Genomic DNA, 26,064 nt, shown 5'->3' with positions numbered 1-26,064 from the left:
TTTAGAATGGTCTTTCAAACCTGCTTAGGCTGATGGATACTTTTTGGGTCCTTGCGGATGAATTTTGTAACCTTAGAACAACATGAATAAAGTGGATTTGTCCAACTTAAGTACAGTTGTACACAGCAGACTTATGATGTTTTAAACTTTAAAGTCAAAGATTTAAGAGGGAAGAAAGATATTTTCCACCCTCCTGGAGGTCAGCTGAAAGTGAGGAATCCAAGCAGGAAGGGAATATCTTCAAAGGAATCTGTGATTTCATGAATTTGGAAGGTCTCCACAGCAGTGCGGATTGTAATCCACTCTTCCTTGCTCATTCTGTGATGGTCTAGTCCATCTGCTTCCATCAGTTTGTCACTGGGGGGCCATCCACGTGTCAAGGCTTGGCTCACTTTCTCTTGATATGAGCATACCAGTGGAGCACATGGGTGGTCCACCCAGCCTTGCCCTTGTCCTTTTGACAAATCTCTTTGCGTTTTCAATCATACCATGTGCTAATAGCATCCACAGAATCCCAGACCATGTAGTCCAACCCCTACTTGAAAGGAATCACTACAATAACATTTATCAGTGGTCATCTCCCTGCAGGAAGGGGAACCCACCACCCCTCAAGTCAGTCCATTCCACTTCTTTTGTTGTTGTTGAGGCGTTTCAGTCGTGTCTGACTGTTCATGACCCAAAGATATCACAGTGGTTTGTCATTTCATTCTCTATCTCATTTTAAATTTTTAAAAATTAATTCATTTTTCGTTTTCGAAGTTGACTTTTATAAGATTTTGAGCTCTACATTTTTCCCCTTCCCTTATCTCCCCTCTCCCCAAGACGGCATGCAATCTGATAGAGGCACTACATGTATAGTTATATATATATATATTTTCACATTAGTCATGTTGTGAAGGAAGAATCAGAACAAAAGGGAAAAACCATGAGAAAGAAAAAAGCAAAGACAAAAAGAAGAGAGAAAATAGCATGCTTTGGTCTGCATCCAGACTCCACGGCTCTTTTTCTGCATGTGGACCGCATTTTCCATCATGAGACTTTTGGAGTTGTCTGAGATCATTTACTAAGAGCTGAGTCTATCAGAGTTGGTCATCACACAATGTTACCGTTAGTTACTGTGTACAATGTTCAACTTCTGTTCACTCAGCATCAGTTCATGTGCATCTTTCCAGGTTTTTCTTTGAGAATCTGCTTGTCTCCAGCTCATTTTACAGATGAGGAAACTGAGGCAAACAGGGCTAAATGACTTGCCTGGGGTAACCCAGTAATCAGTATCTGAGGACAGATTTGAACTCATGAAGTTGTGCTTTCCTGTCTTAGCCCCAGCATTCCAAGCCCAGTGCTCTATACTCCATTCCACATATGGATGGTACTAATTACCTATACTGGACTCTATTTAACTATCAACCATGCCTGAAGGGACCAAACAGAACAAAGATAATATTTTCTTCACACAAAATTTCTTCAGATTCTTGAAGACAGCTATCCTATCCCTGCTCCCCACCAGAATTCTTTTCTCCAGTTCCTTCAAATGATCCTCATATGACATGGGCTCAGGTACCTTTACTATCCTGGTTGACCTCCCCTGGACACTTCAGTTTCTTAATGTTCTTTTTAAACTGGAGTGCCTGGAACTGAACAAAATACTCTATGTGAGCTCTAATGAAGACATAGTACAGTGTGGTCATCACCACCCTGTTCCTGGAAGTTATTTCTCTTAATGTAGGCCAAAATCACATTAAGTTCTTTTTGGCTCCCATATTACATTGTTGACTTGGCAAGGCATTAGATTCACAGCAGATAGACAGCTGGTCCTGGAGTCAGGAAGATCCAACTTTAAATCTGGCCTCAGACACTTGTGAACTGTGTGACTCTGGGCAGGTCACTTAATCTCTGTTTGCCTCAGTTTCCTCAACTGTAAAAAAATGAGAATAATAATAGCATGTACTTTCCAGAGTTGTTGTAAGGATCTAATGAAATATATTTGTACAGTGCTTAGCACATGGTAAGTACTATATAAATATTACCTATTATTATTAATTAGCTTGTAATCTAATAAAAACTCCAAATCAATTTTCAGAACAATTATTGCTGTACCATATCTCCTCGATCATGAATTTATAGAATTGGGGGTTTTTGTACTCGCATGTAAGACAATCATTTATCCCTTTTGAATTTCATTTCATTATATTCAGTCCAGTCCTCTGCACTGTTGATTTTTTTTATATTAACTCTGTCATCCACTGTGTTACCAGTCCCTCCTATCTTTATGCCATCTGCAAATTTGATGAATGTGCCACGCCAAGTCATTGATAAAAGTGTTCAACATAGCCTATACAGGGCTAAACACAGATCCTTGGGGGACTCCCCTGGATGCGAAAACATTAACCAATACTCTTTGAGACCAGGCATCTGACTTTTTCTGAATGCATATGATTCTACTGTCTAATTCACATCTCTCCATCTTCTCCAGAGAAGATATGAGGTAAAAGCTTTCCTATACTCCATGTGAGCCATATTCTTACCATCCCCTTCACCTACTAGTTAAGTGATTCTTTTTAAAAAGTGGGGAATGTTTAGTCTGCCATGACCTGTTCTTGATAAAACCAGGCTGGCTCTTTGTAATTACTGCCACTTCCCTTTCCAGATGTTTAGCAAACATCCCTTCAATCATCTCTTCTAGAATTCTCCCTGGAGTCCAAGATAAGCTCACTGGCCTATAGTTTCACTTCACATGTTTGAAAATCGAGACAGCGTTTGCCCTTCTCTTGTCCTATGTTTCCTATCGCTTTCCACAATCTTTCAAAAGTCACTGACAACGGCTCAGCAATACTTACCTGACGGTTCTTCCAGGACCCCAGGATGGGATTCTTCTGGGCTAGGTGCCTTGAATCCTTCAAGGACGACTGCATCCATCTTACTGTCTTTTACGTATCTTAGGTTTCACCTTCTGTTCTTTGTTTCTGTGTTTCCAATACAAGGGATATTTTCTTTGCTAGAGAAAATAGAGGCAATGAAAGAATGAGTACCTTAGCTTTCTCTCTGTTGTCGATTATCCCACCTTAAAACAAATGGCCCATCATTTCTCTGTTGCTCCCTTTTCTCTCACTATAGTAAAAAAACACAACACAAAAAACCCACCAAAAACCAAACCCCTATTTTCATTGTCCTTGGCTTTCTTCTGCAGCCTCATATCCTCCTGAGCTTCCTGTGCCATATCCTTCAGTCATTATACTCTGTTATGGAGCCTGGCTTCCATCTTTTGTGTATTTTACCAAGACTTCCTAGTCACTAGCAATACTTTTTAGTGTCTTTCTGGAAGCATCATTTCTGCTCTTGTGAGTCACTAGAAGTGGGAGTTCCCATCTATTTCGAAGTCAGGGGAAGCTTTCTGTCGTGTCTTGAATGCATGTTCTTGGAAGGCTGGAAGTTTTGTTTTTTTCATTAGCTATAACTACTGCCCTCTTTTTCCTTTGACCATTCCTTCCTGGATAGCCTCTTATCTTACGACTTCTGTGGCTCTATTATGCCATTCTTTGAAGGATAAGACATTTCTTCCTTCTTGAGTATACAGTTGCCTCTTCTTTGAAAACAGTGCCCGATTTGTGTTTCAGTTACAATTGTATAGTTCTTTTCTTACCTTGTCTCTTCTGTGTACCTGTCTGCTGTCCAACATCCTGACAAGTCCCAAGTCTCCCTACCGCCACTTCATCTCCTCCCCTGTTTTCCCCATTAAAGCCTTGCTTCTGTTTCCCTTATTGACACTTAATTTTCTTGACATCGTAGATTGTGGAAAGACATTCTTCAAGTTTCTTTACCTTTTTCCTCTGTCAACAAAAGCAGTGTGTCATTGGCACACAGATAACAATCACTAAGTTGTGGTAGAATTCTAACCATTTCACATGTCTTGTAAGTCCCTGCACAATTTCCCTTGCTCTCCGTGCTGGTTGAGGCTTTCAGCCTTGTTTGTTTTAATTACTTCTGGGTGTTCGTGCCTACATTCAGTTTAAAACTTTTACAGCCAATATCATTTCCCAATAACTTGGCAAACCCACTCAACTTTCTTTAGTCAATTAACCAATCATTAGGCATTTTAAAAATGCAGACTACGTGCCAGGTACTATGCTAAGTGCTAGGCTACAAAGAAAAAGCAAAATTATTTTCTGTCCCCAAAGAATTAGCATCTCCCCAGCCTCACTCACCTTCCCTTTAGCCTTGTACCAACTCCCTAATCCATTTCGCCAATTTGCCCCAACTACCTCTATCAGTTAGTGTTTCCTTCTCATTATTCTGTTTTCTTTTTCTTACTTGCCTTGTTATGCCAGCTTTACCTTCTCTGGTCTTGTTTTAGATTCTATCTTCTAATTCTTCTAGAGTTCTCATGATTTTTCTTAATCCTTTTGTGTCTTTCTGAAATATGCTTGATCCTTCTCCTCTTTCCAACCAGAAACTAAGTCATAACCAGTAACTGAGCCTGGCGATTAGACTCTTTCTAATTTTTCTTAATTTCTTCAAAATTTTTCATGGCATTGTGACTGAGAGATTCAGTTTTGGACAGGCGTAGATGTCCATAGTCAATTTTGTCCTACTTCAGTAGTCCGACTGCATTCTTAGCTACATGGTTTCTTTCTCCTTATTCAGCTTAGTTCCTTCTTTCTTTCTAGCTCCTTTTTAACCCGCCCTCCTACAAAAGGCAGAAGCAGTGTGCCTTTCCTCCCATTCTTCTTTCAAGTTCCATATTTATTGTGTGTTATAACCTTCTTATACCAGCCGTGCATTTCTGTTTACTTCTGTGTGATGCTCGTTTTCACTGGTTTGGAGACTCTTGTGTTCTATGACACAATATTTGTGTAACAAAGATGGAATTTTGTTTCTCGGAGAAATGTGGGATCATTAAATGAGGTTTGCAATGTTCTCAAGGTAATCATCCCACCTTTTTCCTCCTATTTAAGTCTGGATTTAGCTCATTGGTTTGTACTGTCTGACTCAAATATATATATATACTGTTGAAAATACTCAGCAGAAGTATGAAAAATGTGGTCTACAACATTCCCAAGTGTGACCTGACCAGGTTCAGATGTAATTGGGAAATGTTTAACAAAATAAATAAAAATACAGCAGAACACAGATAATGTTAGCATGTGGTTTTCTAAGTCAGTGTGAGGTCCCCAGGGGTTTGTGTGCACATGGATAGGTTAAATGGCGTCTGTCTCTAAATGAGTTTGACACCATTGCTCTACAGATTACCCATTCAGCTTGTGCTGCACCAGTGGCCTAGGACCTCTTCAGAAACAGAACAGCATCATCCGGGCACTGGCACATTCTTCCTCCACTTTTTTTTAACCCATGTGGATAGTTAGGCCAAATTCTTTTGAGCGCTTATCGATCTCTTCCAGGGGCCTCTGCAGTGTTCTAAGACTTGATGCAGTCAGTCTGCAAATGCAGACATGTGAAGCACCTCACCATACACAGGGTATCTTTCCACATGTACTCTACACTGAATCTCCTCAGTCACAATGCCAGCACCTTTTGTGAGCACATGTCTCCTTGCTTTGTGCCTTGCTTAATTGCCATGATCAGAGTTAATGAACAAGGTTACTTCTGTGATAGAAATCTTGAATGATTGATTGTGATGAATGGATGGGAGATACTTTATTGGATAGGAGCCTTTAAGGTGATATTTGCTCTACTGAATAAAATAATTGTCATATAATCAGCAAACAATAAACAGTGGAATTTTGCATCCTTATACATACTTCAGGGGGAAAAAGTCTACTTTTGAATATTGCTTTCAAAAACCTAAGTGTTCCTTCTGAATGCTCTTATCAAGAATATGCTTAGTGCATAGGTAGCTGGTTTTTTATAATAATTTTATATTGATGGGAAAGTAGGCATCTAAGTCAGTTATTAATGTTTTCTCAATCACCTTTATCTGCTTATGTATGCTTGGGCTAATTTGGGTGCTTTTTTACTTCTTTTCTTCTATTAAGAGCCTGAACTATTTTAAAATAGTTCCTTTGCAAATAAACATCAAGCCACATATTTTAAACTGGTTGTGTATGCCATTCTTTCTCTGTGCTTTAGGAGGTAATATTGCTCATAATCTTTCATCTTCTCTCTCTGGAAGTTTTCACAGGTGCATTTTCATTTATTTTAAGTAGGTTTTGCCTTTAGCTTCCCTCTCTTTCCGCTTGTACATTAAATGTTTCCTAACTAAACCATTTTAAAGATTTTTTTTCTTTTCTTTATGGCAGTTGATTTACATAGGTTAATGTTCTGTATAAAATGATTGTAATTGAGGTCAGTGGCCTTTCTACACTCTATTTTCTTTTGAAATATTTAAATCTGTGAGTTTATTGATTCATGAAACCTGCCTGATGATGCATATCAAAAACCATCTATGCCTGTCCATCTGGTGTCACTCATGTTCTCCTACAAGCGGGTACACCCAATAGCTAGGAACCTTCCTTGGCTTCTCCCCACACTGGAAGGGGATCAGTGGAGCTGTCTGCTTATCCGTGTGTCGTTCCTAACTCTTCCCACATGACTAACATGTCTTCTCCTCCTGGCCTACAGTTCCTAATCATGTCATTTCCTCTTGATCTTCTTCAGCGTTCTTTGTTGGTTGTGTGTTACCTGTTCACACAAAGCCTCTTACCTCTTCATTGCCCTTTTGTATTCCCAACGAATTTGTCCTTCATTTTTTGGAGACAGCCGTGTTCCACGACTTGCTGCCATACAGCAACACCAATAAAGTGTTAGACCAGGCCTTTGCTATTACAGGATGCTTGGGGTCAGCAAAAATGTTCCGTAGTTTCTCAAAAGCCATCCTCCTCCTTTGTAAATCTGGGCCTGCCTCACTGTCTGATTGTGCTGTCTGTCTCAGATTTACATACTGTCAGACAAACTCTGTAGGGTGATCTTCCAAAGGCACGATGACATCTGAACAAGAGCCATTCTTGATCTGCTTTATCTTTCCTCTATAGATTAACAGGTCAAATTCCTTTGAGTGATTATAGATCTCTTTGGGGTTCTGCAGTATTCTGGGACTTGATTCAAACAGCAGAATACCTTCCATTGCGGTCGATGGTCTTTCTGCAGTCTTTTTTCTTTTGAAATGCTCAAATCTGTGAGTTTATTGATTCCACTCATTCCTGTCTCTTCCTTGTCATGCTTTCTCATTCATGTTCTCCACTTTACCATTCACAGAGAATCCTTCCTTGACATGGACTATGTATGGGATATTTTCCATTATACTGGCAAATACCCAAATGGCCAGAATATGTTTGTATTTTATGCCTCATCTGATGTTTATGATTAGAGAGTCACTGAATAAGGTGTTGGTTTGTTTTTTTTTTCTGTTACTATATCTTCTTGGACACATCTTGCTGTAAAAGAACTTGAAAGATGATTATTTTTTTTTAAAGCAATCGGGGTTAAGTAACTTGCTCAAGGTTACACGGCCAGTTATTTTTGTGTGGGTGCCGAGTATCTGAGGCTGGAACCGATCCCAGGTCTCCCAATGCTGGGGCCGGCACTCTTTCTCACTGCTCCACTGTTGCAGCAAGCACCCCAGTGTCCCCAGGGTGCCTGCTCACACAGGTTCTTGGATCTGCTTTGTTAAAGGAAAGCAACTCAAAATGGGTTAACAAGCTTACTTTAATCAGTCAGACATATATCGTTTACCTTGTTCAGGAGAAAAGGTCAGCATCCTGAACCTCAAAGTATACAGGCATAATTATCAAGACAGAAATGTCAAGTAGACAGATTTCCAAACTGTCCAACCATTACATCCATACCCAGTCAACATCTGGGTTTCCACATTCTGGGTTTTTCAAAGCCGGGGGACTCTCAACAACGGCTTCCCAGAATTCAGATCAAATCACAAAATACTTCTCAAAGTGAGTCCCAAAACAAAGCTACACATCAGGGCTTATATAGCCATCTCCTGGCTCAGAGAACGTAACAACCTTTTGGACCCACTGGCCAATCAAAAAGTATCAACTGAAAAACAAGCCTCCCACCCCAGTCTCCAGGTGCACTTTAGCCTAGGGGCAGGGAAGATCTTTAAATTTTCATTTCCATTACATCCACCTGGCCACCGGGAAAGATGGTTATTGTTTTACTAATTCAAATTATTCTTCATAATCCACAGATAAGCCCCATGGGATCTTATATTCACTATATCTCTTAGCTAATTGTGAGATGGTAAAGATGGGGTCCATTGCTAAATATTTTTCAAGCTTTTAATATCTTAATTCCTTCAAATACCTTATATCATATGTCAGTCCTGCAGTGTCTCATAACTGTTAAATTGTGTCTAGGATGGTTCTCCTCTAGGATGTTTGGTCCAAACCAGCTGTTTTCCTCATCTTTGTTCCCTTTAGGGTCGTCTCATCTCTTCTACAAGCATACCTAAGACTGTATTGCTAGGGACCAAGAATGGTGGCTCCACTGTCCTTGATAAGGAACACAATTTGTTAAAATGGCTTTTTACAAATCTTTTCCCTTTTTCATCGGCTTCTTGTTCTTTAGAGTGATTGAGAGTAAAATGGGGAAAATAAACGGGGAAAAGGAGCAATGCAATTGGACTTGTGTTATTGTTTGTCCTTTGTATGGAAGAAGAAAAGGTACCAAGAGGGAAAGAAGAGGAAGGAAAAAAAAAAACAGTCAAAGAACAAAGAGTCCCTTATTCTTGATTTATTTTCCTCTGAGCTGGGGGTGAACCCTTTTTGGTTTCCTAAACCAGCTCTTAAGTAGACACTGTCCAAGGCTGTCAGTTGTCTTAGACTTTAACATCCCGTATGATGAAGGGAAAACAATGCTCCTGACTCAGTTTCTGTTGTCTGTTTCAGTTCATGCTATACAGCCAAAGTTTTCTGAAGCACAGCACTTACATTTTTCTGAAAGTCAATTGACTTTTTTTTGTGGCATTGATTGTCAGTTTTGTTACATTTCCGATGACCGACTGGCTTCACAAATAGAGGAAAGTTTCAAAACTGCACATCCATTTAAAATGCTTGAACAGCATCAGTAATGGGTAGCACACTACTTTAGTAATCAGCAATATTCTATATTTTTGACAGCTCTATGCTTCTTAAAGTTCTTCTTTCCCCCCAAAGGTGTCTTACTTGCTGGAAGGAGGTAGTACAGCCCATGAAGATTTCTGTGGACACAGCGGTAAAATGGACCCTGGCGACTTGCAGGTATGGCAGAGGGAAAGGAATTATTGACAGTTTAATGTTGAACTATTAATTCATCTGCAGGTTTATGTGCTATACCCTTAATTAAAAAAATTCTTGCTGCCACTGAGGAAAATGTTAGATTTAAAAATCTCAACTACTGTAATGTACTGGATCAACTTTACCAGCAAAGTTGTTTACCAGATTTGTAAAGTTGATTTTACTTAAATGATGTTAATGTCTTGATAATTTTTAACACATGAAATTTTAAAGGCAATTGCCCTCCTCCCAACCACCACCCCCGACCCCATGTCCAAAGAGAAGACATTATGGCCAAACTCTAGCATTTCTCCCATTGAGACAGTTTTTATCCTGAAATATGACAAGAAACTGAAGATGACTTTAGGCTAGATCAGTAGAAGTAGAATATACAGATCAAGGGATGTAATACCCCAATATACTCTACACTGGTCAGTGTACTCCTGGAATATTGTGTTTGGTTCTGACCATAACATTTTAATAGAGGCACTTCAGAGGATGTACAAAAGAGGGTGATCATAGTTATGAGTCTTAGATTTAGATCTGGAAGAAACCTTGGATGCCATCTGGTGCATCCCCTCCCCCTCCTTTTACAGTTGATAAAACTGAGATCCAAGCAAATTAAGTGACATACCTAAGGTTACAGAGTTCAAAAGTAGGAGAGATAATATTTGTATTCTGGTCTCTCCTAAGCTGAAGTCCAATGCTCTTCCTATTACACTGTGGATCATGTCATATGAAGAATAGTTGAGGAGGGATAGGGAGGGCATGATTGTTTTCTTCAAATATTTGAAACACTATCAAGTGAAAGACAGAAAGATTAAATTTATTTTGTCTTGTCTCAGAATGGAGACCTAATGTTCAAGTAGAAGGTGGATGAATATCTGTCAAGGATGTAGACAGAATCCTGGCATTATGGGGGAGGTTAGATTAGATGACCTTCTATAGTCCTTTTCAGTCCAAGAGTCTATGAGTTAATGATTCTGTCACCTTATATCTCTTGATTCTTTGTGATTTTGTCAATATAATGGATGAGAGCTTTTTATCACTATAGGTAATTAAATGATTTAATTTTTTAAAATTTTGACTAAAAATCCTTTTAATATTTTTTTCATTGAGTGATCAAGAACTGTTCTGGGTGTTTGGGCCATCTGGATGTTGGTTCAACATTTTTTCCCTCATTGTTTCCTCTGAAATTTTGTTTATAGTGGATGACTGCTGGTCGTGGGATCCTGCATGCAGAAATGCCTTGCTCTGAGGAAACTGTTCATGGTCTGCAACTCTGGGTCAATTTGAGGAGTTCAGAAAAGATGGTGGAGCCCCACTATCAAGGACTGAAAAGTAAAGAAATCCCTAAGCCCAGCAAGAATGGTGTGACAATATCTGTTATCTCAGGAGAAGCCCTAGGAGTCAAGGTAAAATGTGCTTTTGGATTGTGTTATGAATTTTGGACTTTCGAGGCTATTTATGTCTATGCTGCTTTAATCACTTGGGAATTAGTCCAATTCTGTGGTGTCAAACTCAAAACAAAATTATCTCTAGAGTGCATATTGACTTAGAAAATCACAAGTTAACCTTATCTGTGTCATATTGTGCTTTCATTTATTTTGTTAAGTATTTCTTAATTACATTTTAATTAGGATCAGCCACTCCTGGGGTTTTGATGCTGTAATGGTCATGTAATTTTGAATTTGAAGATCCCTTTGTGTTGGCAAAAGTAGCAGGTACTTAACGCTTAGTAACTGATCAAGCCTCTGATTGGGGGAACAGAAGGTATGAACTCCTGTCTCCTGTTACCTGACTTAACAGGAAGAGGTTGGCTGAAGGAAGTGACAGTAGGTAATACTGTGCATGTAAGAAAAGCCCCAGAGAGGCACAGTCAGAATTTCCTTAAGACCGAGATCTGGTGGCAGAGCAGCTACAGAAGAATGGAGAACTGAGGCCTGAAAACTTGTGGTGGTGGAGCTTCTTCTGAACAGGATCCCAGGAGCCCAGATCCCAGAGCCAGGAGGCCAGAGCCAAGGCTAGGAGCCCAGGAGCCAGGAGCCCAGGTGACTGAAGCATGACCAGGATGCTGAGGTTTTGTTTGTGGCTTGGTTGAGCCTTGAATTCCTTGGAGCAGAAATAGTGAAGGAGCTGACATGGACCAGACCCTGTGAACTTCAGTGTTGAGCAGGACCTACCCAGAGAGCTGGACAAGGAACTGGGAGCTTCAACTGCCACTGAATCCAGGTAGAATTGGGGACCATGGAAAGGGATCCAGGGAATCTGAGAACAGTCCCCAAGTCAAGATGAAGAAAAGACCTCTTCTTGGGTACTGAGTAATTATGGAATTATAGTTTACTAGTGACCTAAGGGGTGATTGTACTTTGAGTACTTTGACTATTGTTACTGATTAGTGACTGATTGAGTTAATCAAGACTTTACCCCAAGAGCGAAGATTTTGACTGTGTACTTTGATACTACTGATAAGTGACTGATTGAATTAATTTAAGAGTGATTATTTTGTGACTGATTGAATGAGTGACTATTTTACTTTGAGACTATGTTGTAAATATTATATTGTGATTTTCTGTGATAAGTTGAAATATGGTGAATGCTGTGTTTTGAATTATGCTGTACCTTGATTTTCCATGGATGTTTTGCTTTTGTTATGGAATAGAGTGATCACTATACTGAGTAATCAGAACCTTTAAAAAGCTGTTCACAGTAGCAGTTCTTCTGGAAAGCTTCTGTTCGTGGCATTACAGATGCCTCTATTCTAATTGCTATCATTATATCACCTTAGAATGCAAGTGACTTTACAAACCCAGGTTAATTGGAGTCCTCCAATATGCAGAATTGTTATTTCACCAATCTGCCTTTATGTAACAGAGACCACAAATTCATAGCAAGGATTTAATATATTTTTTAAAAGGCTTCCAGAGAATGAAACAGAAACAATATAGATTTAATTCATTTCTTGGATTTGTGTTCTTACATAAAGAAAATTTAATTTTAATAATGATGACTATCAAAGGAAGATTAAGTTATACGCGACTTTGTAAAGAAGGAAGATGAACCCATATATTTAGGGAAGATTTTTCACAGAGAGTCAGAAAATCCAATTCACCTGAGCACTCTGTGGTCAATCATTCAGATGGATAGATAAACAGGTAAGTGGAGCAGATTAAAAGCTTAAGATGTATCAGAACGAAGAGCTGAGGATAAAAATAGAAGCGAGCAAGACAGATTCTGCCCTTAAGGAGGTTACATTCTAAAAGGGGAGAAAAGGAAGAGACTACCCAGGCATATTTATGCCAGGGAATATATTGGGATTGAGCCGTAGCAAGATAAGATTGATGCTGGGTCCCTCAGGGGTTGAATCCAAGTTTCTGGTAATGTAGAACTATCCAAGAGTAGGCAATTTGGGTTAATCTTTTTTTTCTGTAGCATTTTTTCTTTTTTAGCTTTTTCTTTTTTGCCTTTTGGAGGGCAATTGGGGTTAAGTGACTTGCCCAAGGTCACACAGCTAGTTTTTGTGTTAAGTGTCTGAGTCCAGATTTGAACTCAGGTCCTCCTGACTCCAGGGCCAGTGCTCTATTCACTGCACCACTTAGCCGCCCCTTTTTTAGCTTTTAAAAATATATTTTCTATAAGTCTTTTTTTCTGATAGCATTTTTTTTAGTCTTTTTGGAGGAGGGAAGACAGGGCAATTGGGATTAAGTGACTTGCCCAAGGTCACACAACTAGTTAAGTGTCTGAGATAAAATTTATAAAATAAACAGAGGTCCTCCTCACTCTAGAGCCGGTGCTATTCACTGTGCCACCTAGCTGCCCCACTGATAGCATTATTTAATTTTTTTTTTATTTTTGGTTTTCACCACTCACTTCCACAAGACTTTAAATTCTAAATTTTCTCCCCCTCCCTCTATTCCTCCCTCTCCAAGATGGCATGCAAGATATAGGCAGATATAGATTGTATATACATTTATATTGAACATATTTTCACATTAGTCATGTTGCAAAGAAGAATTAGAACCTATGGAAGGAACAATGAGAAAGAAGAAACAAAAAAATAACAGCAAATAGTCTGCTTCGCTCTGCATTCAGGCTCCATAGCTCTTTCTCTGGATGTGGACGGCATTTTCCATCATGAGTCTTATGGAGTTGTCTTAGATCCTTGCATTGCTGAGAAGAGCCAAATCTATCCAAAATCATGACAAAATGTTGTTGTTACCACGTACAGTGTTCTCATCCTGTTCACTCAGCATCTGATAGCATTTCTGTAGGCAGTCTGCCATATACATATACACAATACACACACACACACACACACAGTGCTCAGTTTACTGCCATACCTTGAGAGAGGAGAATGGGGAGAGGCAAGTGCTGAGAGGTCATGAGAACAAAGATCAGGAAGGGTTATGGCGGATAGTGAGAGTAGGTCAGTGCCCGGCTGGGAGGCATTGTCCTTGTACCACTCTGTCGTGCTAACAAGACTGGTAAGAATATTGGCTCTGTGGAGAGCACTGGCATTTAAAGTGTATGCCACAGAATAGAAGAGTAATACTTCACCCTCTCTGTGGCTCGCCAGGATTTAAAGTCCCTTGAAATGACAGTGAGCCGCAGGGAGTGGTCCCGGAGGTAGGAGGAGGCCCAGCCTCCTTGTTGACCAGGTTTGATGTCACAGTTAGCTGTGATAATATTTAATTGGTTGGGATACCCTCATCTCCTTAATTCTTTTCCTTCCCATTCCACCTGCAATGTAACTTGCCCACCTGATATACAAATCTTTACTGTATCAAATTACCACAAATCAAATAAGATAATATTTGTAAACTGCTTAGCACAGTGCCTGGCATATAGTAGGTGCCTAATAAATGCTTGTTGCTTTTCTCTTTCCTCTCCCACAAAACCACCATAACTTTCTACTCTTTTTCTGGGGAACAAAAACATTCTTTAATTCAGAGAAAGTTGCTGTAGAAAAATAGCTCTGTCTATAGTTGCTTCAAAGTACTTTCACAGAACTCACGTAAGAAACCACTACTGCACATATGGACCTTTGACTTTTTCAGTTTGTCTCGGGGATCTGTTTCTGTTGTTTTAATCTAGAATGATTGCCTCTTTCAGCAATATCCTCTCTGAAAAGAAAAGGGAAGTCAATCTGAGACCTCCCTAGCAGAAGCACCAGGAGACCCCAACTCTGATACTGCCAGGATGAAATTAGTTACTAAGTAAAGGTGCAAATCCATTCCATTTGATGAGCAAGCAGAGTTAGTGACGGTGTATCTCCTTATAGCTTCCGATTTACTTTATGCTTCTTTTTGGAGGGGGAAAGGTAGGGCAATTGGGGTTAAGTGACTTGCTCAAGGTCACACAGCTAGTCTTTGTGTTAAGTCTCTGAGGCTGGATTTGAACTCAGGTCCTCCTGACTCCAGGGCCAGTGCTCTATTCACTGCCCCATCTAGCTGCCCTTCCCATTTACTTTAACTGAAGTGTGTGTATGTTGACTTGTTCCATTTGTAATCAGACTTACAGGTGACATTTTGAAGAATTCAAAGACCAGATGCAAAACAGCTGTGTGATTTTGCAAACAAAACCAAGGTTTATGAGCTAGAAATATGTTTTAACTTTGTATAGACCACTTAGTTCCTTAAGAATGGATTTTCAGGGAGCTCAGTAGGTGGAGTAATGGGCCTGGAGTCAGGAAGGCCTGAGTTCAGTTCTGGTCTCAGACACAAACTGTCATCGTAGGCAAGTTACTCTGTTAACCTCACTTTCCTTAACCTGTAAAATGGGGATGATAATAGTACCTAATACCCATAGTTGTTGTGAGATGACATAATAATTATAAAATGCTTGACAGTGCCTGGCACTATTATTATTATCCTCATTTTACAGATTAAGGAAAGTGAGGCAAACAGAGGTGCTTAATAAATGTTTATTGACTGACTGACTGACAAGTCAGTCTGATTAGAGGGTTACTTAGAAAACTGAAATTAAGTGGTTTACCCATAGAACACAGCTAATATGTGTTGGAGGCAGGACTCAAATCCAGGTTTTCCTGACTTCAAGGCCAGGTCTCTGTCTACGTTATCTGTCCCGTTTTTTTTTTGCCTCTTCTGTGCTTCCATGTGGGTATGAATTATGAAACATCATGGTCTTGGAAAAATCAAGTGAAAAAGTCAGGTCTTTGGGTAGTCAAGGTGTACTTGTTATGAGTAGGTTGCGACATATTAGCAACGATGACTTGAATAAAGAATGGCATAAAAGACTTATCTGACTGCAAAAGAAGATGGTCTAGTAATACAATAAAAATAAAAGATAATAGGACAGAATGAGTGTTGCATTTGTGTTCATGAACTACTAAAAGGAAGGCTTCTAGTTTATTGGGCAGATCTTTATAAAGGCTTTATGAATAGGCATGGATGAAAGTCACATAGATGAGAAAACATGAACAAGTTGTGATCTCCACTGGTGAAGACAGTACCAGTATTGATGAGGTCATGGATCCATGGAAATATATGTACATAGAAACTTATTCATTATACATAATCTATATGCAGAAATAGATCTGATGCATCTTCGTGGCAAGTTTCTATTTCTGTGATAAAGATCTCATTGGTGAGATACATAAGAAACTGCATCAAATTAATAACAATAAGAACTATTCCTCAACTGATAAATGTTCAAAGGATATGAATAGGCAATTTTCAGAGGAAGAAATCAAAACTATCAGTAGCCATATAAAAACGTTCTAAATCAGTAATAATTAGAGAAATACAAATTAAAAAAATCTTAAGTGTCACCTCACCCCCATCAGATTGGCTAAAATGCTAAAGGTTGCTGTGGGGAAACAAATACATTGATGTAGTTGTGAATTAGTTTAATCATTCTGGAAAGCAATTTTGAATTATCCCCCCAAGGCTATTAAACTGTGCATCCTTATGCCTCGGTGATAGTACTACTTAGGTCAATACCCCAAAGAAGTCAAAGAAAGAGGAAAAGGACCCGTGCATACAAAAATATGAAGAGCAGTTCTTTTTGTGGTGGCAAAGAATTGGAAACTAATAGTAGAATGGATGAAGAAGTTATGGTACATAAATGTGTTGTGCTAAAACAAATGAGGAAGGATGATTCCAGAAAAACCTGAGAAGACTTGCATGAACTGATACAAAGTGAAATGAGTAGATCAAGAAGAACAATTCTTACAGTAACAATAATATTTTAAATATAATCAACTTTGAAAGAGTTCACAACTCTGATCAATACAGTGACCAACCACAATTCCAAAAGACTCATAATAAAACATGCTGTCCATCTATAGAGAGAGTAGCTGATGGCCTAAGTGCAGATTAAAGCATATTTTCTTTTCTTTAATTCTCTTTCTTTTTTTGGATATGGCTAAGTCGGGACTTCATTTTGGTTGACTTTGCATATTTGTCACAGGCGGTTTTTCTTGCTTTCTCAATGGGAGGGAGAGAATTTGGAAATGAAAATAAAATGGAATTTTAAAAATGGATGGCAAGACCAATAATTCCACTGCCGCTGAAGAAATAAAGATGAGAATACCACAGAAGACGGCAGTGGGGCATATGGTGGGTGTCACCAGGATGCAATAGACAACCAGTGAGGAGCTCTGAAGAATAGCAGGAGTAAGGATGTCACCAAGGGATTGCCTGACAGAAAGAGCAGATGAGCCAATCCCATGGCTAGAGTAAAGGATGTCAGATGGATAGCCAGACAGTTGCTTTGGTACCCTCGATTTGTTGGGAGAATATGAGAAAGGCTTCCAGCACATTGAGATGACATCATGTGGTAAATTTTGAGGAGGACATGGATGGGAGTTACACAGAATAGGAAGACATAGGGTGAGTGGGATCTGTATCCCTGGAAGGAACTCCTGAATTGATGAGCTCATATTCATTTGACTGAGTTTACTAGGGGAAGTGATTTGGTGGTTATAATTCTGATGTCTAGAAATCTTCTCCTAATACTTTTTTTCAACTTTAGGTGACTGATCAAATATTTTAAAGTTAAATATTTGCTGCATCCTAGCCAGGGTGATTCAGTGGTTAGAGCACTGGGGTGGGAACCAGGGAGACTCATCTTCCTGAGTGCAAATCTAGCCTCAGACTCTCACCAGTTGTGTGACCCTGAACAAGTAATTTAACCATGTTTGCCTCAGTTTCCTCATCTGTAAAGTGAGACAGAGAAGTAAATGGCAAACCACTTCACAATCTTTGTAAAGTGGAACTGTAATGTCTGAACAACAACAAAGTCAGAAAAAACCATAGCATCTGTGAAATTCAGAGAGGTCATCCCAAGACTGAATAACACATTCATTCATCAACATACTTGTATACTGCTGTAACTCTTCCTTTCCTTCCTTCCTTCCTTCCTTCCTTCCTTCCTTCCTTCTCTCTCTCTCTCTCTCTCTCTCTCTCTCTCTCTTTCTTTCTTTCTCTCTTTCTCTCTCTCTCTCTCTCTCTCTCTCTGTCTCTCTCTGTCTCTCTCTGTCTCTCTCCTTTCTTTCTTTCTTGATGATTGGGTTTCAGTGACTTATCCAGGGTCACATAGATAGTAAGTGTCTGAGACTAAATTTGAACTCAAGTCTTCCTGACTGCAGAGCCAGTGCTCTGACCACTATGCCACCTAGCCATCCCTTTTATGAGTCCTTTTGCAGACGTCATGATTGACATTATCTCCAAATCTGCATTTATAAATGGCCCTGATAGTGGAGTCTGAAGCCTATTACTGAGATCTATTCTTGTCTATGTACCCTCTCTGTTGAAACAAATCCCCACCCTGCTGTCCCTTAGTAGATGGTCTTCATGATTTGTAGCAACTGAAAAAATCAATTGACTGATGGTCGACTTTCCACTATAGAGTTTTTCAATCTGTGATCCATAAACTTAAAAAAATAGACATATTTTAATATTTTCAATATGCCTGGTTTCTTTTGCAAGGCCATATATTTTGTTTTATGCACTTAAAAACATGAATCCTAGAAAGTGACTGACACTTCATGAGACTGAATGAGGGGTCCATGACAACAGAAAGGGTAAGAAACCCTGCTCTAGTGACAAGCCCCTCTGAAATTCATGAAGTGAATCTTTCATTCAAAGCTTGGCAGGACCTATCAGAGCTTGCACTTTACTGAAACAGTCCTGAAATAGAGAACTCAGGGTTACCCCAAAGGCACCAGGAAGCCCTGGAGCAAAATGTGTGTAGAACCTTATGACCTAACTTTAGAGGGAGGGGCTTTTCCTCTAAGGGGCAGCCTCCATCTCCAAAGGAGTTTAGCAAAGATTCCAAATAGCTGGCTCACCCAGTAAACACCTGGTAAAGCCCATGTTCAGGTTTATCTTGTAAGATCATCTACTAACATGTATAAGTTTATGAGGTCAAGCTCTCATTTTATAATCACTGAAAAGACACTTGCTGAAAGTAAATGCAGCCTTTAGAACGTCCATGAACACATTCTTACTAGCTTTTTCCTTGACTGTCACTGGACAAAATGGCTGTGCTTAAATTTTTTGATTTTGCTTGCCATCTAGGAAATTTATGGGGAAATACATTTTGTTAAACACATAGAATAGGATGTTAATGGTTTCCCTGCTACCTTTAGTCTAGCAAATGTTATAGATTTATGACTCTTTTAGGGAAAATAACTTTAAAAAGGTTAACTGTAATAAAGCAATTGCGGAGAAGAGCTCTGCGCCCTAAATATGAGAGATTTGAGAGATGTCCTTTTTACTTGAAGGGAGTTGGAGAAGTCTTCATAGAACTTGAAGGCATTTCCACAAGCTGATAAGGGAGGGAGAAGAAGCAAAAGCATGATCAAATATGGCAGAGAGCAGGGAGAATAAAGGAATAGTCCAGTTTGGCTGTTTATAGATTACGGGATTAGAAGCCGTAGGAGATGACTGCATAGGTAGGTTGGACCCAAATTGTGGAAGGCCCTAAAGGCCCAAATAAGGAACTTACACTTTGTTTGACAGGCAACAGAGAGCCAGGGACAATTTCTGGATGGTAATATGACCATGGTAGTACATTAGGAAGATTACAGCTGAAGAATTAAAAAGCATAGAAAGGAATAGTGGATAGTTGCCCTAGAGTTGATCAAATCAGTAAGCATTTATTAAGCTCTTACTGTGCTAAGCTCTAGGGAAAGAAATACAAGCAGAAAGACAATCCCTTCCCTCAAAGAACGTACATTCTAATGGGAGAAAATAGCACATGAAAGGAAAGGGGAAGGATATTCACATGTGGGGCATGGGAGAGAATATTCAGAGAATCTAGGGGGAGAGTGAAGAGACTTCTGGGGCATGGTGGGAATGACCTGGAGTGTTTGGAGTGCATCCTGGAGAGGAATGAATATATGGGTGGTCTGAGTGTCCTTCTTACAAAGGAGATTCTGGGGGGAACCAGCCAATCAGAGGAAGAGGCAAAGAATTCTTCCAGTGTGAGAAGTCCAGAGGTGAATCGACCTTCCAGAATGAAGACGTTTCTGTGGCAAGGTGGAGGTTGGGAGAGTCAGGAGTAGAGTCCAAAGGGGGATCAATGGAAGAAATGTGGTAGAGAAGTAGCTAGGTGATTCAGTAGATAGAGTACTGGCCTTGGAGTCAGGAGGAACTGAGTTCAAATGTGGCCTCAGACACTATTAGCTGTGTGACCCTGGCAAGTCACTTAACCCTGACTCCCTCTAAAAAGAGGAGAAGACGACAACAGGAAGGAAGGAAGAGAGAAAAAGAAATGTGGCAAAGACATAATTCACAGGGACTTGGAAACTGATTTCATATGAGAAATAAACAGAGAAAAGAACAGTCAAAGATCCCTCTTAAGATGATGAAGCTGGATTCTTCTCCCAGGGACAGACTTTGGGGAGGACAGGGATAAAGGTTGCACTGGTGGACAGGCACTGGATGTGATCTGTCACTGGGAAACTCCCAAATCAATGAGATCACAGATCCATTTGATTATCTAAGTACACTTAGAGTTAATTAGGGGACACTACTATGGATTAGGGCTCCACCGTAATCCTGGTGGCTGGAGATCTCCAAAATCCGAATCACTCAGAGGCTGGGGATATAAACTACAGAAACACAGACATAAAAGAACAAGTTTAAATGATGTCAAATGGGACATGTTGAGCTTGAGGAGCCAATAAAACATCTGTATGGAAATAGCTATCAGTCATTTGGGAGATTAGAACTGGGTGTGTGGGGTCCTGAATTTGATGGGTTATTTGCTCATTAAGACAACTTCTCTTATACAATGGGACTAAATTTTTACTCTGCTTTTTGTAAGAAATTCTAAAATTTTATAGCATGAAGTTTTATCTTTTGGACATCGATTCTCTTCTCTTGATAGTTTTGAATCTTGTTTCTATTTAAATATAAGAATCATGTGGTTATGAGTCTCCACAGGTATGACTATTCCTTTCCAATGGGCCTGTTAAGAATAATTTCTTCAGTTAAGGGTGAAGGGCAGAATATGGGAGCAAGCATTTATTAAATACCTATTGTGTGCTAAGGACAGTGCTAAGGGATTTATAAATCATATCTTTTGTGCCTCACAACAACCTTATGAAGTAGGGTTTTTTTAACCTCCATTTAACAGTTAAGGAAACTGAGACAAACAGAGGTTAAGTGACCTGTCCAGGGTCCCATGACTGGTAAGTGTCTGAGGTTAGATTTTTAACTCAAGTCTTTCTGATTCCAGATGGTATTGGTAGCACATAAGCCCAACAGGAGCAGCTGTTTGTTGCCTTTGAGATTTTTATCTGCAAGTTCATGGCTTTGTCTTGAGCAGGAATGGGAAGTATTCTCCTGATAACAGTGAATGTGAGTGTTGGTACAGTTCTGACATGGGAAGCTTGATGCTGCAGCCGCCAGCTGTGGTTGCCAACATGTCAATGTGAAACAATGCTTGCATTCCAGAACTGTATCTTATCTTTAGAAGCTCTATTTTTGTCATTTATTAGAGAAAAGCAATGGCTTCTGAAGGGATTAAATGTCCCCATTTGAAATGGGGGATTGTGAGGTTTCTGAAATCTGTGGTTTCACACTTCATCTTTCTTTTCAGTAGGTAAACTTCCTTTATGGACAGCAGATGTAACCGTAATCTTATCTCTAAAGAATCAAAGATGTTTTACTTATTTATTGAGAGTGGTAATTTTATGTTTCCTTCTAATAGTACTTTTTTCCTTTCCCATTCTCTGTTAGCTTCTGTATAGACTTTAAGCTATGTAACAAATAAAGCTAACACTTTTTTAATGGTCCCAAATGTGAGATGGACAGCACATTTTGCAAGGTGTTTTTGAGAAAAAGAGGAAAGGCATGTCATTCTGGCACTTCTTACACTGGTTCAAAGGAGTTTCCATTAAATTCCACCTTTGAAGACTTAATAGTCTGAGAGAGCCAATGAAGTTTATTCAGGCTCTGTGAATCTGATGTTCTCTTTTACAACATTTTAGTAGAACCTCTTGTGGTTTTGAGTCATGCCCTCTCACTGGCTCATTTGTATTTTTTGAGGTGCACTCAGCAATGTGAAATAATTGCATTTGGCATAAAGAAACCCCTTTATGAAACTGACCAACTGTATTTTTGGTCCACACTGGGCACTTGACATCTCAAGGCCATTACATATAGGACTGATTTTATACATAAATGATGTAAACAGATGTGCATGTGCTGATTTGATCTGACAAGAAAGGTCCACCTTTCTCAAAAGATTTTCCCATTTTGGTATGTTGTAGTGCATAAAATTCCAGCCATTAGTCACCTCTGTTCCTCACACACGGTACTCTATCTCCTGAATCTGAACATTTTCATTGGCTAGCTCCTATGCCTGGAACACTTCCTCTGCTCATCTCTGCTTCCTATCTTCCCTGGCTCCCTTATGTTGCAATTAAAGTCCCAGTTTTTGTAAGAAGTCTTCCCTGGTACTCTTTAGTCTTTGTGCCTTCACTTCGAGTTGCCCCACATTTATCCTGTATGTCCTTTTTTTTGGAGGGCAGTTGGGGTTAAGTGACTTGCCCAAGGTCACATGGCTAGTAAGTGTGTCAAGTGTCTGAGGCTGGATTTGAACTTGCCTTCTGACTTCAGGGCTGGTGCTATCCTGTATATCTTGTTTGTAAATACTTAATAGTTCTTGCATTCTGTCTCCTCAATTATACTGTGGGCACCTTGAGAGTGGGACTGTTTGTGGCTTTTTTTTAATCTCCAGCGCTTAAGAAGCTCTATTTTTGACACACAGTAGTCACTTAATAAATGTTGATTGACTGACTGACCTCTTTGGGGGTAAGACATTGAAGGAACTGGTTAAATGACAGTACTATCTAGGATAAGAAAAACATTTAGCCATGATGAGCTACTAACTGGAAAAAAATCATCAGATCCCTTGGCAAGTCATCTACCAGGACCCTGAGGGAATGAGACACAGGATAGGTATGTTTTCATGTGTATGATGATACTGTTTGGGGTGGGAGAGGGAAGCAAAAGAGAAGAAAAAACAGCAGTCTAGAGTAGAGGTATCAAACATTCAGTCATTGCATGTAACGGTAGAAAAGACTTGACAAAATAAATAAATAAAAAGACAGTTTTGTTGTTCAGTCATTTTCAGTCATATGTGACTCTCCATGACCCCACTGGGGATTTTCTTGGCCAAGATACTAGAGTGATTTGTCATTTCCTTCTCCAGCTCATTTTCCAGATGAGGAACTGAGGCAAAAAAGGTTGTGTGATTTGCCCAGTGTCACCCAGCTAGTAAATGTCTGAGACTGGATTTGAACTCAGGAAACCAAGGCCAGTGCTCTGTCCACTGTGCCACCTGCCTGCCAAAAATGCAATAGAAAATGGATCATATTTATATGATTGGCATCGAGGTGACACAATAGATAAAGCCCTGGCCTTGGAACCAGAAAGACTCATCTTCATGAGTTCAAATCCAGCCTAAATTCAGATAGCACTTGCTATCTAAATCGCTTCTTTGTTGCCTTACTAAAAGCTGCTTTGTCATTTTACTTATACTTTGATATTGATTCTTGAGGGCAGGGATTATGTTTTATCCTTTTTTAATCCTTAGTGCCTCACCCAGAGTGTCACCCTAAGTCACAACAAATTAACAAAACAAAAACACACACACAACATGCCTTTAAAAGGTTTAGAGAGCACTTGACTTGGCTCTTTTTTTTTTAGCTTTGTAACAATCTGAGAAATGGGTTGGTACAAGAGTTGTAGTCCCCATCATTTGGAGAAGGAAGTAGACTCAAGGAGATGACTTGCTGTAATGGTAAGGGAATTTGAAGATCTTCCCTGTCACTTAATGGGACTCACTTCAAGCCCAACAAGAGAATTTTGCTTAGGGGAGGCTTGTTTTTCAGGAAGACCCGCACCTTTTGTTACTTTGTAATTAGGCAGTGGGTCATGAAGGTTGTGATGTCCTCTGACCCTGGAGAAGGCTACATACACACACACACACACACACACACACACACACACACACCCTAAGGTGAGGTTTTGCTTCGGGGCTCACTTATGGAAAGAGTTACATGATTTGGCCAGATGAGCTTCTGGGTGGCTATTGAGCCCTGCTGGCTTTGAAAACCCAGATGTCGGTGCTTCTCTCTCTGGTAACTAACACTGGATGTATGTAACATCTAGAAGCCCTGTCTGTTGGTATGTTGAATTATATTATTTTCTCTGTATTTTTTGTTTGCTTGTAATTTCTGTTTGCATTTCCTGAAGTTCAGGGTACTGACTTTTTCCCCTGAGCTAAGTGAATGATAGATGTTTGATTAAAGTAAGATCGTTAACCCCTTTTGAGTTGCTTTCCTTTAAAAAAGCAGATCAAAGAACCTGTGCTAGCAGCCATCCTAGGTATGCTAGGGTGCCTGCTATTGTACTTGCCCAAAGTGATACTGTTAAGGCAAGATTTAAGCCAATGCTTTCTGACTAATAGAATGACATTGTTGATGAGATGGCTGTGGGTGCTATGGTTGGGGATGAGGGAGAGTGGGACTTGGACTTCATGAGTTGTGATTGAGGGCACAGAGCATCTCGTGGTGTTTGACGCTGAAGGGAAGAAGAGGAACAAGGGGATAGGAGTAGGAGGCACTTGAAAACAAACTACCTCCTTAAGAAATTGGCCAGGGCTTGTTGGTGGAGTTGTGAGCTGATCCAGCCATTCTGGAGAGCAATCTGGAACTATGCCCAAAGGGCTATAGAAAAGTGCATACCCTTTGACCCAGCAATACCACTTTGTAGCAGCAAGCACCCCAAGCGTGTCCTCAGGGTTTGCAGCTACCATAGGTTCTTGGATCTGCTTTGTTGAAGGAAAGCAACTCAAAATGGGTTAACAAGCTTACTTTAATCAGTCAGACATATATCGTTTACTTTGTTCAGGAGAAAAGGTCAGCACCCTGAACCTCAAAGCATACAGGCATAATTATCAAGACAGAAACATCAAGTAGACAGATTTCCAAACTGTCCAACCATTACATCCATACCCAGTCAACATCTGGGTTTCCACATTCTGGGTTTTTCAAAGCCGGGGGACTCTCAACAACGGCTTCCCAGAATTCAGATCAAATCACAGAACACTTCTCAAAGTGAGTCCCAAAAACAAAGCCACACATCAGGGCTTATATAGCCTTCTCCTGGCTCAGAGAATGTAACAACCTTATTGACTCACTGGCCAATCAAGAAGTATCTACTGAAAAACAAGCCTCCCCCACCCCAGGCTTCAGGTGCACATTAGCCTAGGGGCAGGGAAGATCTTTAAAATTTACATTCTTATTACACACTTCTAGGGCAGTATCCTGAAGAGATCGTCTAAGTGGGAGGAAGACCCGTTTGCAAAAAATATTTATAGCAGCTCGTTTTGTGGTGGCAGAGAATTGGAAATCAAGGAGACGTTCGTCAGTTGGGGAATGACCAAACCAGTTGTGGTATATGAATGTAATGAAACACTGTTGTGATATAAGAAGAGGGACTTATATGATTTGATGCTGAGTGAGGAGAGCAGAACCAGGAAGACTTTGTACCAATTACAGATGGATCGTATCTATAACTACTGACTTTGATAGACTGGGCTGCTCTCAGCAATGCAACGTTATAAGACAGCTCCAAAAGATTCATGATGGAAAGGATACCCACATCCAGACAAAAGAACTATGGAGTCTGAATGCAGATTGAAGCAAACTGCTTGCTCTCTCTTTTGTCCTTAGTTTTGTTTCATTCCTTCTTTCTCATTGTTCACTTCATTGTAACCGCTGTAACCAGAAGCATTGTAATGTTCTTTACAACCTGGGTAATGCTTAATACAGAGGTATTTGCAGAGCCTCTATCAGATTGCATGCCCTGCCATGGCAGGTGGTGGGGTGGGGGGAGAAAGTCTGGAACTCAAGGGGTTATGGAGCTGAATGTTGTAAACTAAAAGTAGATAAACAAATTTTAAAAAATTAAATTAAAAAAAGAATAGCTTGGGGCGTCTAGGTGGCGCAGTGAGTAAGAGCACCGGCCTGGAGTTGGGAGGACCCAAGTTCAGTTCTGGCCTCAGACACAACGCCTACACAAAAAAACTAGCCGTGTAACCTTGGACAAGTTACTTAACCCCAATTGCCCTCCAAAAGGCAAAAAAAAAAAGAAATTGGGCAAGGGCTAGTTCTACATATGAGCAGCTAGGTGGTGTAGTGGTTACAGCATTGGGCTTGGAGTCAGAGAGACCTGAGATCAATGTAGGTTCAGACACTTAGTAGCTGTATCACTCTGGGCAAGTCACTTGACCCTGTTTACCTCAGTTTTCTTATCTGTAAAATGAGCTGGAGAATGAAATGGCAAACCATTCCAGTGTC

The 26,064-nt window shown here is 40.0% G+C and overlaps 1 protein-coding gene across 4 annotated transcripts in view; it reads left to right on the top strand.

Moving 5' to 3' along the window:
• Window positions 1-26,064, top strand: part of PIR (pirin) — a 133,752-nt gene that overhangs the window by 38,756 nt on the left and 68,932 nt on the right. For all 4 annotated transcript variants that reach the window (XM_069100664.1, XM_069100661.1, XM_069100662.1 and 1 more), the window contains exons 4-5: window positions 9,123-9,206; window positions 10,430-10,636. In XM_069100664.1, coding sequence (XP_068956765.1) covers window positions 9,123-9,206; window positions 10,430-10,636 — 291 coding nt within the window. The remainder of the gene's footprint in view (window positions 1-9,122; window positions 9,207-10,429; window positions 10,637-26,064) is intronic.

Source organism: Petaurus breviceps, unplaced genomic scaffold, assembly GCF_028583685.1.
Source record: "Petaurus breviceps papuanus isolate PSGF00001 unplaced genomic scaffold, PetGlider_PUasm1.0 419, whole genome shotgun sequence".
Lineage (NCBI taxonomy): Eukaryota > Metazoa > Chordata > Mammalia > Diprotodontia > Petauridae > Petaurus > Petaurus breviceps.
The sequence above is the reverse complement of the archived record's forward strand: the minus strand, read 5'-3'. Positions and strand labels throughout refer to the sequence as shown.